This window comes from Echiichthys vipera, assembly GCF_963691815.1.
Source record: "Echiichthys vipera genome assembly, chromosome: 21".
NCBI classification, from domain to species: domain Eukaryota; kingdom Metazoa; phylum Chordata; class Actinopteri; order Perciformes; family Trachinidae; genus Echiichthys; species Echiichthys vipera.
The window spans coordinates 23,486,940-23,504,699 of NC_139846.1; the positions used below are offsets into that span (position 1 = coordinate 23,486,940).

The 17,760-nt window shown below is 42.6% G+C and overlaps 1 protein-coding gene across 1 annotated transcript in view; it reads left to right on the plus strand.

The window, feature by feature from the left end:
- The first annotated feature begins 3,375 nt into the window (after positions 1-3,375).
- vstm2a (V-set and transmembrane domain containing 2A) overlaps positions 3,376-17,760 on the plus strand; it is an 83,861-nt gene continuing 69,476 nt past the window's right edge. The window contains exons 1-2 of the mRNA XM_083936610.1: positions 3,376-3,578; positions 4,770-4,939. Of these exons, the coding sequence (XP_083792736.1) occupies positions 3,500-3,578; positions 4,770-4,939 (249 nt within the window). The 5' untranslated portion in view covers positions 3,376-3,499. The remainder of the gene's footprint in view (positions 3,579-4,769; positions 4,940-17,760) is intronic.

Genomic DNA, 17,760 nt, shown 5'->3' on the forward strand with positions numbered 1-17,760 from the left:
GCCTTACGTATCCTTTGTGCCCACAAAAGACTGCAACATTCACGGGAAAAGGCTGCAATGGCTGGGAATCAACCCCAGGTCAACTGCTTGGAAGGAAGCTATGCTCACCACTTTACCACCATCACTGTGCAAAGCATATTTTTACTGCAAAATTTGCGAGAGCCCGGCTGCAGGCGCCGCTCTCGGGACAGTTCTAGTTGCAGCCGCTACTCTGAGGACAGCGCCAATCTCACACAGGAAATAATATATAATATATAATAAAATCGTACCGACACGTCCAGTGAAGCGTTCTTTGTCCAAACGCAGAGATATATTCAATTTATTATTATTCATGTACTGCTCATATTGATTCCACGTTTTGCTACGTAGCACTAGTGCTGCTAGTGACAGTAGTAGTAGTCCTGGGTCTTCCCCGAGGCCTCCTCCCAGCTGGACGTGCCTGGAACACCTCCCTAGGGAGGCGTCCATAATTCAGTATACATGAATACAGTTTATTCAAATGCTGTCAACAATCAGTTTCCAACATGTATCATGTGTTGTGAAACAAATCTCTGAATTTAAATCACACAGACTGCCACGATCCACTCCGCTCCAGATGACCGGCGGAGTTTTGCCAGCTTGTGAGCCAAATGCATGTTGATGATGATGTGACACACTCATCATATTTAAAAGAGGCCTGGATACTAAAGTTATGCAATTGTATCTTTAATTTATTTAGCTCTATCGGCTAATGTGGACACTTGAAATCACATAAGCCTACTATATTTATTTAACATGTATGTAGGTATAGCCTATATATTGTTTTTTTTTATCATTTAAGGATATATATACGTTAAATTATCATTTCAGTTGATTTTCTATAAAACAGCGCTTAAAAATAATAAGCAACAATTGGTCTACCAAAGGTCTTAGTCTGACAGCGTGCCCCCGAACCAGGTTAGTTTGCCAGCAATGGAGTAATCATAGTAACAGAGCTTGAACTATGCTGAACTTACTTTATGAAAGTGAATTAACTGAAAATGAAAAGTGAAAAGAAAAGTGAAGAGAAGCACAATAAGCCTGGTTTATTTGGTAAGCTTGCTCCATGGAAATGAACTGATGAAGCCTCTTGGATGAGAGGTGAAACGTCTTCCTAGACAAACAACCAGTCCAGTTGTTTTTGACTGAAATTGCTTTGCGGATAACGATGACCTGGACGAATGAGAAAATTCACAGGCCCCCTCCATGGAAAAGGCCTCTGACCTCTGACCTTTCTTGCATTCATCATCACTGTTTCCTGCCAAAATAAAGGCTGTAAATGTCCTCCATATAGTTATTAAAAAACAGTTACTGTGAGTTACTTTCCACCACAAAAGCTTTGTGTTGCTGAACCTCAGAAATGGAAAGAAGACATGATTAAGAAAACTTTACACTATACTCTATAATCCTCACGATCTGTTCATGTTTTCCATTTTGAAATTGTTTATAGCTCAGCGCTCTGAAATCAGTGCGTTACTAGAACATTATAAAATAATGCACCACCACCATCAGCTTGATGTTTCGTGTAGGATACGTCCAAACAACCTTTATTTTGTCTCCATCGTTCTTAAAAAGTTTTCTGTCCACACGGCCTCGACTCAAGAAATTTCTGCATCCACAGAAAACCATTGGAACCGGCTAAAAACGGTGTAGTACCCATGCCAGGCCTGGGTGTGGCGCTGTAACTGCCACAGAAATACACCAACAACGGAGAAGAAGAGACGGGGAGACGCTGTGGAGAATCCAAACACCGGAGAGTTTCTCTCCAAATCCTCCTCCATCCTAGAGACAAACGTGTCCCTGGTTCTGGTCTTAGTGGAGACTTTGGTGCTGTTCTGGACTCTGATGCACCCATCACTCTGCAGTTAGTGTCCTCACTGAGCAGAGGGTGCTGCTGGGAGCCCCTTCCTCGTCCCAAAGCACTCCCAGGCGCCACTTTCTCACTACATTTAGAGACTTTTCACAGCTTCTTAGAACTGGATTTAGAAACAGAGCCTAGAGAGCAGTTTAGCTCCTTCTTCAGAGCATCAGGGAAAAGGGAGAAATCTGTGCTGGGCCTCATTCAGTCCCATGCATGTGGCTCAGAGTCCAGTTCAGTAAACAGTTTCTGGGTCCGTCTCTGTCCTCTCACGCAGCAGCACTGTTGTTGTTATGTAACGCCGTGGGGTTAGAGGTCGGACGTGGGGCAGTGATGGCATCGTTTAACAAAGTCTGAGCTTTCACCGTCCAGACGAGGATGCCATGGGGGGCGTTTTTAAATCTTCCCACTCTGGGACCTGGTTTCAAAAGATACCGTTTTCACGCTCCAATAACGCTGGCTGCGTGTGGATGATCGGCCAAACCGACACTAACTTTGTGCGGTTACAGAAAAACGTGTCTTCGTGTGGGTGGGCCCTTAGATCACTGAAATCGCTGCCTCTTTGAGTGCTTGTGAATCTGCTGTGAACCAGATGAAAGCAGGGACCAGTGATTATCCAGATAACTTTAGAGCGGTCACTTTATAACCTCTGCCCACATACACTTCTGTTGATGGATGTTGGGTGTTTCCTGAAAGGACGACCCCTGATTGGTCTCTGAATCAATTAAGAGCAAATATTAGAGAGCAGCACAAGTTGTGCCCATTGCAACAAAGGGCAGAGTGTTCTCAGTCTCTGCCCAGGAGACTAATAATATTCCAGCACAATCTCTTCTATCTTAATGACTCAGGACATGCTATACTTGCCCTGTCGCTGCTCCACCCCCACCCCCACCCCCTCCCTGTTTGGTACCATCTAATGCTACAATATTGTTTTATAGCCTCTTAGAAGGGTTGTCTCCTGACTGCATAAGCGCCCAAGAGTTGGACACACTCACACTAAATACGCGCACTTTATTTCCTTTATGGATAAAAGTTATTATGGCTTTTAGAAGGGAACTTTTCTATTATGCTGCTTCTGATTAGTTAAAAAGTGCGTTTAGCAGCGGCTCTTTAGTCCACCTGTCATTTAAAAAACAAGGAAACAAAATCATATTGGGCGCTCATGGTTCCCAGAAATGCCAGAATAAAGACCCCATCACACGGACGCACTTATTTGTTTCTTTGGCTTTTTTAAATCAAGCGGTCAAGGTGACAGTTGGGGGCCGGCTGAGGACTAGATTCGCAGGGGTGTGGAGTGTGCGGATGCCACAGTGATCCACTAGACTGACGTCTCTCTGGTAGCGCAGGCGAAGACCGCAGCCCCCGTTATTTTACAGACTTCAGCACAGCCGAGCAGTCGACAGTCTCTCCTGCAGAGAGACAGAGAAGGGGGGGACATAACTTCATCACCGACGAGCTGTAGTTGTGCAGCATGTTCCACCTTCGGCAATCTCCGTTTAAACACACTCGCCCAGCAACTGTTTGATTTTGCTGGTGTTGGCAGTATTTTTTTGGGGAGGGGGAAACATTCGCCTTTTTCCTCCTTTCGGCTGATGTAAAAGAAAACAGCCTCTCTATATTGGAATGATGTGGACCTCTCATGACACTGTTGGATTTGTTTTCTTAGCCGGATTTTGTGTGCAATTGGGATTCTCCTTTGAAGGTAAGAATCGCATATTATCATTAGAAAACCAGTCTGCCTCGGTGTCGTCGCTCTCGAGCCGCTGCATGCGCGCGGTCGAGGCTGCTCGGCGCAAAGTGTTAAAAGTGCGCAGTCTTTCCAGAAAAGCACAGGAGGGAAATGACTGAAGAGAGAGATTGTAATAAACCCAGGAAGGGAAACGCAAAACCCGCGGTGAAAGATGAAGGTTGCGGGGTTTTTGGGGTTGTTTCTTTTTTTTTTTTTACCCCGCGATGAGAAAAAAAATGCAACTGGTGATTGTTTGAAATCAAGTCATTTGACACCTCGCGGAGGCTCGTTCGTCCTCGTATTATTTCATGATGGAAAACAGATTGTCCTCTAAAGAAATCTAACTTATTTCCAGAGGCTCCTTGTGGGATAAAGTGAGCGATCAGCCGGGGTTTTCAGCACCACGGACAGCTGCTGCATGAGTCCGTCCGCGGTGCTGAAAGCCGCGCTCCTCTTCCTCCTCATATCGGCATTTCCTAATTTGTGAGAAGAGTGCACAAACCCTCTCGGTACTCTGTAGTTTCTTATCGAGGTTTGGAAATGATGATGGGAGTTACATCCTCAATCATTTCTCTACCTTCGCCACCACTCTCCTTCAGGCTCTTTCCCTCTTTTTTACTCATTTTTTATTATTATTTCTGGTGCGTTTTTTCTTTTTACGCGTTCTCCTGTTTGCCCCAGTTCGGATAGAGTTTATTTGGTATTTAATCGCGGTCAGAGAGCCCGACCATGGCCACAGAATGATTTATTTTAATTTTTTTAAAAGCATCTCAATCTCCTGGTATTTAAAAGTGTGTGAATAATACTTCCGCGGTGCGACTGAGCGTTATGTAAAATCTCCCGATGAAGACGCTTCGGAATCTGGTGTTGGGGGGTTCTGGGTGTGTGTGTGTGTGTGTGTGTGTGTGTGTGTGTGTGTGGAGGGGGGGGGGGGGGGGGGGGGGGCATCTCCTTCAATTAAAACAAGAACGCACCTCTATCAAACGCTTGGCTTCAATAACACTGCTGCTGCTGCTGCCCGCCGCATTCCCGGGCAGAGCATTTAAGTGATTTATCCACGGGCATTTCATTGCGGTAGAAATCACACAACTGCCCCCCCAGCCCCCCCTACCCCCTATCATATCACCACCACCCCTTTTTTTGCTTCCTTCTCCCCATCTGCAGGTCGCTTCACGGATATGCCCTCCAACATGACGGTCAAAGAGGGACAAAACATAGAAATGGCGTGCGCTTTCCAGAGCGGAACCGCGTCCGTGTATTTGGAGATCCAGTGGTGGTTCGTGAAAGCGCCGGAACCCAGCGACAGCGAGGAAGAGGAGGTCGATGCTGAAGAGGTACAGGGGATCTTTTTTTCCCCAAACACCCCCCGCCCCCTTCTCTTCCCCCCCGCCCCCCGTGAGCTGCGCGAGTTATAATTTGAGCAACACCCGCTCGTAAAAAGGCATCCGACAAGTACCCGCGCCATTACGCGCCTCCTATGTCATCCTGCGTCGTGCGCGTGGATCAGCGGTGTCGAGCAACTCGTGGTCGAACTTTTTTTTCTATTGAGCTGTTTCCTGTCAACAGCGTGTTATGACCTTCAAATATCTTCAGCTGCTTCCTTGAAGTGATAGGCGGACGGACTTTATTCCTCCCCAAGTGGAAAATGATTCTGTTACAGCAGGTTATCCGAGTATTACAGGGGAGCAGAAGGACAGTGTTTCATCTCTACTGTGGACACAAATAGTCTATATAGTTGGGCTATAGTCTACATGTCAACACTAGAATATAAAAATATCAATAGAACATAAACTCAATGAATAAAATACACATATACACATACAATAGCCAAGCATACTCTGTAAATATAAGGTATATATCTGTTGAATACACAACATACCAATTGACTAGAATACACAATCAACATACTAATCTAACACTACTACAGTATAAATGATGCACAGGTAGAATGGCCTACTGTACATCAGACAAGTAATGAGTACTAATGGTGGGAGTATTAATAAAAGTGTTTATTTTGAATGTTCAAACCCTCTCATGTGTTTGGGAAATACTTTCAGAACATAAGCAGACCCATTTCTTATTATTCTTATTATTATAACATTTAATTTTGCATTTTCAGATATAATGCAACCACAGTCACATACAATGACGATACAAAAATGCACACTGGACACTACAGACATCTCCGAAGTAAAAGACAGCAATAGAAGACATAATTTAGTTACAACCAAAATAGCTTAATGGTCTTTTTATAACAGTATTGTGAAGATAAAGAGACCAATCAGACGTTCAGTCAGTCAATCATATGAGAAATCAGACCCATTTTTTTTATTAATAAATGATAACCATCAATTTGCACTTAAAATTGAATGTGCTGGTTGAGTTTTTGTCCACATTTGATTCTGTATTTTTGCCTTTTTCCCCTCAAATGGTTAAAATAATCCCTTTACGCGTTGAGCTGGGAGCAGTCCCATCAAGAAAAAAAAAGAGCATTAATCAAAGACTACTGTGGGGGGTGGGGGGGAAGGGGGTGAGATGAGCCGGTTCTGGATATTAATTACATGATAAATGAAGTAAATGAGCCTGACTATTCATGAACGGCTCCAAAAAAAGAAGTGTGAATCAATACAGCCAGAGCATATTCTTGTATATTGCCTCATTAAACAGTGCGATGGCAACGCTTTGGCATGTTTGTTATGTATTGCAGTTGCATTACTGCTGCCTTTGACAGCTTTCCCCCGCACCCCCAAATAATGGTCGCCTACTTAGCGGATGAGAGCGTCTGAATGTGTTTTTGCTGCATTGAAATGGATGCAGATGACATTTTGTATGGCAGGTAGCTGCGCGTCAAGATTTGGAAGAGTGTGCGTATTGTCATGACAGACATCAAACGGGGCTTTCTATTTCTGTGACAAAGAGCAGAGAGATATGTGTGTGTGTGTGTGTGTTTGGGGTGTGTGTGTTTGGAGAGGGGGGGGGGGGGGCTTCGATATCCATGTGGCTTTAATTATTGTGTCATTGTTGCCGGGCTTTCATAGTGGCATCGGCCAGGCTTTGATGTGGGTTTGATCCCACGTGACTCTTGGATGTTGGGCTGAAGTGGGCTATTGATGCAGACATCTCATTGTTACCCGCATTTCTTATCATGGAAGGCTGTTTGAAATGAAAGCTGCTGCTGTGTGTGTGTGTGTGTGTGTGTGTGTGTGTGTGTGTGTGTGTGTGTGTGTGTGTGTGTGTGTGTCCTGCAGCGTTGAACGGGGACAGAGTTAAGACTGTATCAGAGATGCTGCTCGGGAAGCAGCTGGTCTCCTGGAAATCTTTAGAGGAAATGAACGCGACGTCTTCAAATGCAAATATGTATGCAAATATAAGCTGCATGGATGAAAAGTAAAAGTTGTTGGATCTTTGAAAGGATGACATGTAAAGAGCAGGAAAACAGACAGCAGTTTCATATGGAAATTGTGCAGCAGAAGGAAAGTAAGAGTCGGGCACATCGGTAGGGGGATACTTTCAGTTCTCAACTTTACAACTGAAAACAGGGAAATCGTGCTATTTCTGTTCTGAGGTAGAATCTTTCTTATTCAACTTTTAATCTTTTATTTAAGCATTTTCAGAGAAAAACATCAAAACATAACAAAACTCTACTTCTTGGCATCTACCCATACCTCGCTATTACCACACCGAAAACATTAATATGCAATACACAAAGAGAAGTTAGTTACTCAGAGGAAAAGACACTAGTGTGATGCTTTTTGTGTATTTTTTTATTTCTTAAGTTACTCAATACTCAAGTAAATTTGCAGTCCATACTGTTGTGCTTTTACTCAAGTGGTTATTTAACGAGCACTTTCACTTGAGTACTTGTTTTCGCAAAGTTAGGGTACTTTTTCTTGAGTACAGTTTTTTGGTTATCCACCTCCCTCTGGTTGTAAAAGATCAGATTACATGTTATTGTTTTCCCGGGTCCATTGCCTGGGTTCATTGCCCAGGTCAATTGCCCGGGTCCATTGCCCGGGTCCATTGCCCGGGTCCATTGCTCGGGTCCATTGCCCGGTCCATTGTCTTGGTCCATTGCCTGGGTCCATTTCCCGGGTCCATTGCCCGCGTCCATTGCCTGGGTCCATTGTCTGAGTCCATTGCCCGGTCCATTGTCTGGGTCCATTGCCTGGGTACATTGCCCGGGTCCATTGCCTGGGTCCATTGCCCGGGTCCATTGCCCGGGTCCATTGCCTGGGTCCATTGCCTGGGTTTACCCCGGAACTACGCCCCTTCAGTCTGACTGAGCGGAAAACATCTTCCAACATGGCTGCTTTTAGTCATGGCAACTGTGAAACTGGAAGAAAAACAAACAATTATCTGCTTAAATAATTGGAAAACCGTTGGATAATCACACCTCTCCGATCCATACTGGGAGAAAGAACTCTCCGTGAGAAACATTTAGAGAAATCGACTAAGCGGATTGCAGCTTTTGTAAACATCTGGCATTCAATACTCAAAGTTTAGAAATGTAAAAGAAACGCACAAATATTATGTTGGGTGACTGGACGGATGAATTGGACGGTAGACTTAAACATTGTGCAGGTATCACTTCATAATATCCTCCAATTAAGATTCCCAATCACGTTGAATAAAGTTTGATTGATTGATTAAAGTACATACTAACTCAAATGTGATGGGAAATATTTTGAGGGAATAGCATTTTAAGATTGCGATTCTGTTTTAAAGTGACTATACTTTTATGTTTCACTACAATTAACAAACTGGAAACCTTCCAGTCGAAAGCTTCTCCTTTTTAAAGCCATTACCCACAATACAACAGTGTATACAGCTCAGGACTGGGTCCATCTGGAACCAAGTGGTGGTTAAAATAAATTGTTAGTGTTTTCCAACAGCAGTGTGCAGATTTTCCTGCATTCATTCAGCTTTATCGTTCAACTCCTGTGTGCTTACACACTAATTCTGCTTCTGGGAATACATCAGTGCAGTTCGACCAAACTATAATTTGATTACTCTGTACTTGTGTGCACGCATGTAAACATAGTCTGTGTACAGCTGGAAAAACATCTTTATATTGATATTTTCACTTGAAACCAATCATTTAAGCACTAAAGCCTCAATAAAATGAGAAAATACTTTACATTTGGTATTTGATTAATACACATGAGTATACTAAAACACCATGTGGTCATTTCCTATAGACTATTTATTTATTAAACTACCTGAAAACATGCTATATTGTGATATAAATCATTATCAAGATATTAAAAGATCTACATCAGGATAGCAGATTTCGGCTGCATCACCCAGCCCTATAAAGAGTATAGTATATTCTTATAAGATCATAAGGACCTCTACGACTTCAAAGGTCAATTATGGACATAAAGGACCACTTGATACCGTATTTCACTTTAACCCTTGGTGATCCCGTCTGTTGTCCCTCGGTTCTGTTTCTGTTTTTGTCAAAAACAATGAAATATGAAGAAATCAAAGAACCAGTGGTCGTTGGACATTGATTGGTGGCCAGAGATCAGGTTTCCTGATATGTATATGTTCCTGATTTGGACACCAGGAAAGTACACAAAGCAAGGTTGTTGACAGCCCACGTTGGATCAGTGGTCGAGATGAAAGACGAAGAATTTAGAAGAATTACTTTATTTTTATCCCACACGGGGAAATTGAATTTTTTCACTCTTATTATTATACATGTTACACACACAGGCCCGAAATACACACATGCACAGACAGGACCTATACATGCAATTAAGGAGAGATGTTAGAGCGAGGGGGCTGCAAGTGACCAGCGCCACGAGCAGTCAGGGGTTCGGTGCCTTGCTCAACAGCACCTCGGCAGTGGCCAGGAGATGAACTGACACCTCTCCAGCCACCAGTCCACGCTCCATGCATGGTCCACACAGGGACCCTGCGGTTCCCAGCCAAGTCACCTATGGACTGAGCTACTGTCGCCCCAAACTTAACTTGGCAGGTAGCCAGGGTGTCGGGGGTCATCGCTCTTTTAGTCCTAAAATCAACAAATGAGTTTTACTAGTAATTGGAAATTCATTTATTGATATCTCTGCACAGGGTAGATATATGGTTTCATGCACACAAGGCTCGTAATGGATGTTTTTTTAACAAATGCTGAAAGAGTTTAACAGAATATAAATGAAAGCTGACGCCTGTTTATTAGGGGGTTAGTTTATACGGTATAAAAGGTATGTTTTTACCAAAGAATCCAACATACCTGATGCAAAATGACAACGTCATATCCATGTTTCTGTGTCTGGATTCCAGTTGTTTCTGCTTTTGCAGAGGTGCATTTGCTTTCATCCGTCTGTAAAAAGGGAACTCTGATTTCTTGTTGAATCAATTTGAACAGTCAATTGAAAAACAGCTCTTTCCCCACTTCAGATGTGTGTTTTTGTGACGTTCAAGCTGAACGCTAACTCTCCCACTCAGTAGTCTTTCTGCCACTCAGTGTGTGGAACAGCAGTGACTTCATGTGCATAGCCTCGGAAAAATGCCCATGTAGACAATGGAGACTGTAATAAACACCCTTTCATCAATGCACAACACTCTATTCAGTTACTTAATTATCTGAACTACTATTAGCATAGTGAGAGGCAGTATTTATTCAAAAGCATTAGAATTTATTTCTTTGCTACAAACCTTACAGTCTGCTTATTTTGGTGACCGACCTCAGGGACGTCATTTCTGGATTTGCGGAGAATGATTCGAATAGAGAAAACTCAGAATTGTCTTAGCCGACAATAAGTAGTGTACATATAGCTCCATGTCAATTTTTACCTGCTGAGGAAATGGAACGATCGATTTGTGATGTTTTCACAAAATCCAATTGTTATCTGAGGAAACGTTTGCGTCCATTTCTGCTTCGGACGCGGATTACAGTAATAAAGAAAAGAAAGAAAACAAACAAACAAGCGAGTCAATAGGGAAAGCTTCTGTTTGGCTCCAGCTTCCACAACGAGTGGCAAATGATTCTCCTCTCAGATTATAAATGACACGCTGCCAGTTCATAATTATGCACAAACACAGAGAGATGGAAACAAAATATTCACACCTCCACGACAAAGAGGATTCATGTCGCTGACGGGATTCGCCACACTTGTGATGTTGTTGATCCAAGTGATAGAGTGGTGAAGATACGCAGAGAGGAGGTGGAGCACAGTTGCTGTTACAGAACATGATCAGATTGCTGTGGAAAGTCTCCCATTTCCCGACCGTACTGCAGCTCTGCAGCATGGCTGCAGGGGGTGGGGGGGACTCTTGCTGCATGTCAGCATATCTACAGAAATTAATTTATCATGCAATGTAAACACAATTAAAAAAAATACTTTTAGGATTTGAAGAACAGTGGCTAAATGACATCTTGTTAAAACCCAAATTGCGTTACAGTATGGCACCATCCTGTCTCCTCTGCTTCTACAGCAATGACAATAACTTAGAGGGGGGAAAGAAAAACATTATTTTTCTATTATTTTTCTTTGTTGGTCCTGCTGAGTAATAACTTTCCAAAGGGAAATGACAAACATGTAACACTACATTCAAATTAAGTATCACTATGCTACTGAAACTTCTGTAAAAGCAAATTTAAGGAGAAATCAAAGATCTTTGGTTGATCGGCTAAGAACGGGAATCCTTCCCCTGGCCCTTGAAGTTGGCAGATTTAAAAACATCCCGACGGACCCATGACTCTGCAATTTAGTAGAGGTAGAAAATGAATCTCATCTTATTTTATACTGTCCTTTTTATGATGAGCTAAGAAATCCCTCTTTCAATGCAATGTTCGTCCAAAATGTTGGAATGGTCTGGAGATTTGATGACGACAGGACACATGGTTGTTCACCCTTAATGTTTATAAGTTCGCCTCTTTTGTTGCAAAAGCCTGGAGGAAACGTCAGGATGGTTTTACTTTGATGGTATTAGTATTGTTCAGCATCTACTTTTGCTTTCTGGTCCTTCTTTGTTTAATGAAGGTGTCTTGTAAGCCCTTTTGGCCTGGGTATACTTATTATGCATGACCCAATGATAAAATAAAATGAATCATCAATCGAAATCTGTAAACCAATCACAGTTGTCTCAGCCCTGAATGCAGCAACGGTGCCCTTTGCAAAGCAGATAGCGGAGATAGTGGAAGGGGCTTTATACCCAAACTGTACAACGGGGTCATTACTCTATGACAGTTTGGCTGCAGATTTAACACTGTGGCCGGAGGCATTACTCTCCTGGGTTGTCAACGTGATACCTCAGGGATCCCTCAAGGGAAAGGCTTCAAATTTTGCACACACGTCTCGTGGGACTCAAAGATACACTCACTCGCTGTCAGTGGGGTTTTTTTTAAGATGGAAGGCCTAGGTCCCTTCGACATTGCAGTTAGACGGTTAACAATTAATATCCAATCATGTCGGGGGAAACGTCTGAAATATGGGATCACTTTGAAAAGAACTACGATGACATCAAGAAGGTCACATGCAAACCTTACAAGAAAAACTTTGCCCATCACTCGTCCACGATGCAACGGTGCCCTTGCAAAGCAGATAGCACAGATAGTGGAAGGGGCTTAATACTCGCACTGTACAACGGGTTCATTACTCTATGACAGTTTGGCTGCAGGTTTAACACTGTGGCCGGAGGCATTAGTGTTCTGGGTTGTCAACGTGATACCTCAGGGATCCCTCAAGGGAAACTGAGGGATACACGTCTCGTGGGACTTAAAGATACACTTACGCGCTGTCAGTGGGGTTTTTTTAAAGATGGAAGGCCTAGGTCCCATCGACATTGTGGTTAGACGGCTAACAATTAATATCCAATCATGTCGGGGAAGACGTCTAAAATATGGGATCACTTTGAAAAGAACTAAGATGACACCAAGAAGGTCACATGCACACTTTACAAGAAAAACTTTGCCTATTACTCGTCCACGATGCAACGGTGCCCTTTGCAAAGCAGATAGCGGAGATAGTGGAAGGGGCTTTACACACGCACTGTACAGTGGGGTCACCACTCTGTGACAGTTTGGCTGCAGGTTTAACACTGTGGCCGGAGGCATTACTGTCCTGGGTTGTCAACGTGATACCTCAGGGATCCCTCAAGGGAAATGCTTCAAATTTTGCACACACGTCTCGTGGGACTCAAAGATGAGCCGAGTTTGGAGGTCAGAGGTCACTGTGACCTTTTGTCCATAACTCAAGAATCCCTGCACTTATTATGACAATATTTCACCAAGATATCTAATACGGTGATATGATGCAGTGAACACATTTTATAACCAAAAGGTCAACTTCACTGTGACGTCATAATGTTCTGCCAAAATGCTTTTCTGGCCATTGTTACACTGATTTTGAAACTGTGCTGATTGTTTAAATCCTCTTTGCTGAAGATGTGTGTGAAGCGTCCACGTTACACCAAAAAATACACTTAATACGCTTACCACATAATTATTATTTATTATCATTATAATGATCCACAAATATTATGTAAATCTGAACTGTTTGGATGTAAAGTGCCACTCAACTGGTTGGCGGAGGCAAGGTGGTAATCCTAGTAGCAAAAGATAATGGTCAAGGTTAAAATTAGCACGTTTGTTACCCACAGGACATGATGTAGGGGCGACTGTGGCTCAATGGAAGAGTGGGTCATCCTCCATTCGTTACTTTGGCGGTTCCATCCCTACCTCCCCAGGTCCGCATGTCGAAGTGTCCTTGGGAAAGACACTGAACCCCGAATTGCTCCCCGTGCTGCGCATGGGTGTGTTAATGTGAATGGTTAGATTAGATGGTGTGTAGATGTCCACTGCCATCAGTGTGAATGAGTGAATGTGACAAACACTGTGAAAGTACCTTGAGTAGTCAAAGGACTAGACCTTACTACTGTATGTTACGTATATTAACTTACATAATTACGTTAAAATAAGTCAGTGTTGATTTTTCACAGAGGACACAAACAACAGTCTCCTGAAATTCCTGTGTGTGTTCCCATCCATCCGCCCCGACCTCCTCCTTAGAAACCTATCTGTAATACGCCAAAAACAAACTTTATCTGGGAGAAAATATGTATCTCTTAGTACTTTTTACGAGACAGGGCTGGATTACACGTTAATATGTGGTGTGATTTGACGTTCTATTGCATGTACCGGGTCTGTCCTTTTGTATTTATTTTTATTATAATCCACAAAGGCTAAAAAGTAGCTCTCAAAAGACTCAGAAGAAGAATACAACTTTGAGGATAATATTTTATAGCACTTCTGTCATTTACAAAGCATCTTTGAAGCTTTTTACATTAAAATGTCACAGCAGAGCCATCCGTCTTTCGTTTCCATAATGCAGGATACATCTTTTTAAGTAAACTGCCCAAAATGACAGTAATGAGCTGGATGAGGACTAGAATGAGAGGTGTAGTGTGCCATACTGATCCGGTAGAGACCGTTTCCGCACATCCAGTATGCAGTCCACTTCCTCTGGATGTTCTAGGTCTGTTTCTTTTGGTAACCTCCTGGAACAATGTGATCCAGGTTCAGTTAATCTTTATAAACCTTATTTATATTTCTCAGCTGCTCTGATCGCTCTCTCTCAGCTGCTCACAGCACTTCTCTTTTCTGTCTCTCCTCTCTACTCTCTCTTCGTGTCCAGTGGATCAGCTGCTGCCAATATTTGAAAGTTGTACGTCACAGAATCGTAAGGCTGCCCCCAAATAGTCGACCAAGCACTGGCTGACCAACATATCATTAGTGCATTTGAAGCCATGTTTTGTCAAAATGAAGGGAAAATCTATGTGAAAGTCTAGGGTGCTTTCATTTTGAAGGGCCAGATACAGGAAGTGACACTCATGACACTCACTCGCTGTCAGTGTTTTGTTTTTTTAAGATGGAAGGTCTAGGTCCCTTCGACATTGCGGTTAGACGGTTAAGAATTAATATCCAATCATGTCAGGGAAAACGTCTAAAATATGAACTGAAAAGAACTAAGATGACACCAAAAAGGTCACATGCAAACCTTACAAGAAAAACTTTGCCTATCACTCGTCCACAATGAACATGACCTCCCACCTTAAAACATGTAAATAACGTTAGCCTAGCCTAGCTAGCTGCCCATGTTCCAACAGTCTCCCTGCTGATTTTTTCGGACGCATTCAGAATGAGAATCTGAAATCATTTGTAGGTGTCATTAACAGGCGGCAGACTCATAGCACGCAGCTGTGCACACTTGTAAAATAATGGTTATTAATTATGTTGAATTATGTTATTCAGTCGCTGACGGTATACTTGTGGTGGGTATATATTTATATGATAGATAGATAGATAGATAGATAGATAGATAGATAGATAGATAGATAGATAGATAGATAGATAGATAGATAGATAGATAGATAGATGGATAGATGGATGGATGGATGGATGGATGGATGGATGGATGGATGGATGGATAACTTTATTCATCCCCGAGGGGAAATTAGGTCATCGTAGCAGCGGTACAGAGCAATCAGAAATACGAAAAATAAAATACAATATACAATAAGAGTGCAGTATCGCAGATAAACACTATATTACAATGTGCTATGTGGATTTTAAAGTGCAAGAGAGAGAAAGGTGTATTTCAGTGATAAGTCACTTCGAGTAGTGTGAGTTTATTCACTGAGCGTCGTTCAGCGTTGCTTTGCAGCGTTGTACAGTCTGATGGCAGCAGGTAGGAATGATTTTCTGTTCCTGCATCGATTAGTCGCTGTCAATCCAAGAATAGTATCAAATCCCAAATAAGAAAACAATGGCGAAGGTCAGAATCTTTGTGGAAACTGCTTAAGTGGCTTTTAAGAAGAAAGGTTGGTGAATGAGGCCCATCGTGAGCGTAGCAACCAACTAGCGTCAGCTGCCTGAACTAGCTTAGCTCGACTTTTGCATGCTATTCATTTTGATTTGTCAAAAAAAAGAAAAAATCAATATACATTTAAATCTATAACTCCCTGACTTGAAGGCACAGACAAAATAATATGTTATTGGTGATCATTTGTCTCCTGTTTGATTTTCCTTCAAACTACCATGTAAAGTGAATCGCTAACGTTCATCTAACCGCATAAAAATGTGTATTTTTTCTCTCGTGATATTGTACATGCAAGTCAGAGGTGAGAACATAACACATGTGTTCACTGGTGGAAGTAATACAAAAAGTACAGCAGCCGTAAATAAGCACGCCCCCAGGGATGTGTATTTCCGCTTTGCTGCTTTGACCTCCATCATATAATCAGAAAGCATAGAAAGAGCAGAACAAAGCCTCCTAGGTAATTATAATAACCAAAGGCTATGTCACACATGGTGGACAAAGAGCCTCATTTTCCACGTTTTTCAATTCAAAAACACATTAGTGAATTCCCCTTTTGGTTTCAAACCCTAAATCCCTCTTATTCTGAAGAGGTGGATGCGATTCTTTCCAGGGTTTGATCTCTTTTTCAGCCGGCTAATCCCGCCGCTATTGTTTGCCTTTAAATCAATTTATTGAGTAAATCTTTATAACCCTGTCCACTGGTAATTCTATTTGGTGTGGGATTATGTTTGAATATAAGGAAACAATGGAGAAAAGCTGAGATATATCTGCGAAGGTAACTGTTCTGATCCTCTCAGCCAGTGCTCAGAGAGTTTGCAGTATTTACATCCCTGCATTAGGTTCAGAATAAATACATGATAAATAATAATGGGAAAAAAAATAGCTTAGAATCAATTTGACGCTTTCTGTGAAAAAAAGAAAATATCAGCATATCTGGAATATCAGAAAAGCGACACCTTGACAGGATGACTTTCGAAGCGGGATCAAGCAGAAGGCACAAAGGATCAGAGATGCTGCTGGAGACTTGATGCATATGTGTGCTGTTTAAAAATTCATACAGCATCTCATTCTCCAAATACCAAACGGAGTACATAAATGGCTAGGCGGCTGGATTCATACCTGGATCTACCTGACCTGGGTTGTGTTAAAAGATGGCGTGAGGTGTCTGTAAAAGTGAGATGAATTAAGAAGAGGCAAGCGAACACGAGGTGAGGCTGCCCTCCACCGAGCCCGGCAGCGGAAATAGGGATCTGCTGAGGCCTGCGGTCAGAATACAAACGGCCATTACATAAAACATCCACCGGTGCACTTTGACCGAAATGCACTCAAGCCACTGCGAGCTTTACCTCTCTTAACAAGTGAGTTTATAAATCCAGTGGGTGTAACAGCACGGAAGCATAAAATCCATTGGCTGCCGTGCTCTCGGAGTGACCTTACTGTCTGCCTGTCCGCCCCTCCATCACTGTCTGACTGCTGCCTCCTCCAACACTCTCTCTGAGATAACTGCAGCAGGAGTAAATGTGATGCACCAAGCACAGTACCGGTAACCGCTCTCATCAGCCGTGTCGCCCCCTTATGCGCATACACGTCTGTAATGATTGTAATGGCTTCCAAATGGTTTACGGTGAACATGAGTTCTCCACAGGGGGCTGCTGTCTGTGTGTGAGCATGCACCTCCGCACCAAAGAGCCTGCTGCTTTCATTTTCGACCAGTGGACTGTGGACCGCTCGCCGTCAAGCCCCACTACAGTCATCAGTCATGGAAGTAAAGCTTCCTTGAAATCACTAAATGCTGCTGCATTACGGCATTGTGCTGCAGGAATCCTGGCCTTGTGTTGCACTGCGCCAGTGTCCCATTCTCACTATTTCTCAAAAAAAAAAACTCTTTAAAAATATGCAAGCGACTTAACAATTGTATGGCCTTTATTGTCATCAGTGTATTAACCTTTATGGTGGCTCAGAGTTGCAGCTCCAGAGCAGCCAATTAGTTTGAAGTATTTCTCAGTAGACATGATATTTGAAAACTCATTTATGATAATAAACAGCTTGACATTGTAAAATCATTATGGATGAAAGGATAGGATCATCGATATGAAAAGACCAAAGCTACAAATGGTTTCTGTCCAGACTCACAGGCTCACACTGAAGACATACAACGGGAACATCCAAGGTCCAAACCTTTTTTTTTTTTTTGATTAATCAGAAATGGTCCTTTAGCCTCTAAACTGGCTGATGTATGTGTGTCATTGTGTTTTACAAAAATGTTTAATTAGCAGTGCTAATGGAGAATATGGTTCATATCTCTGATTTAAACAGACTTAGAT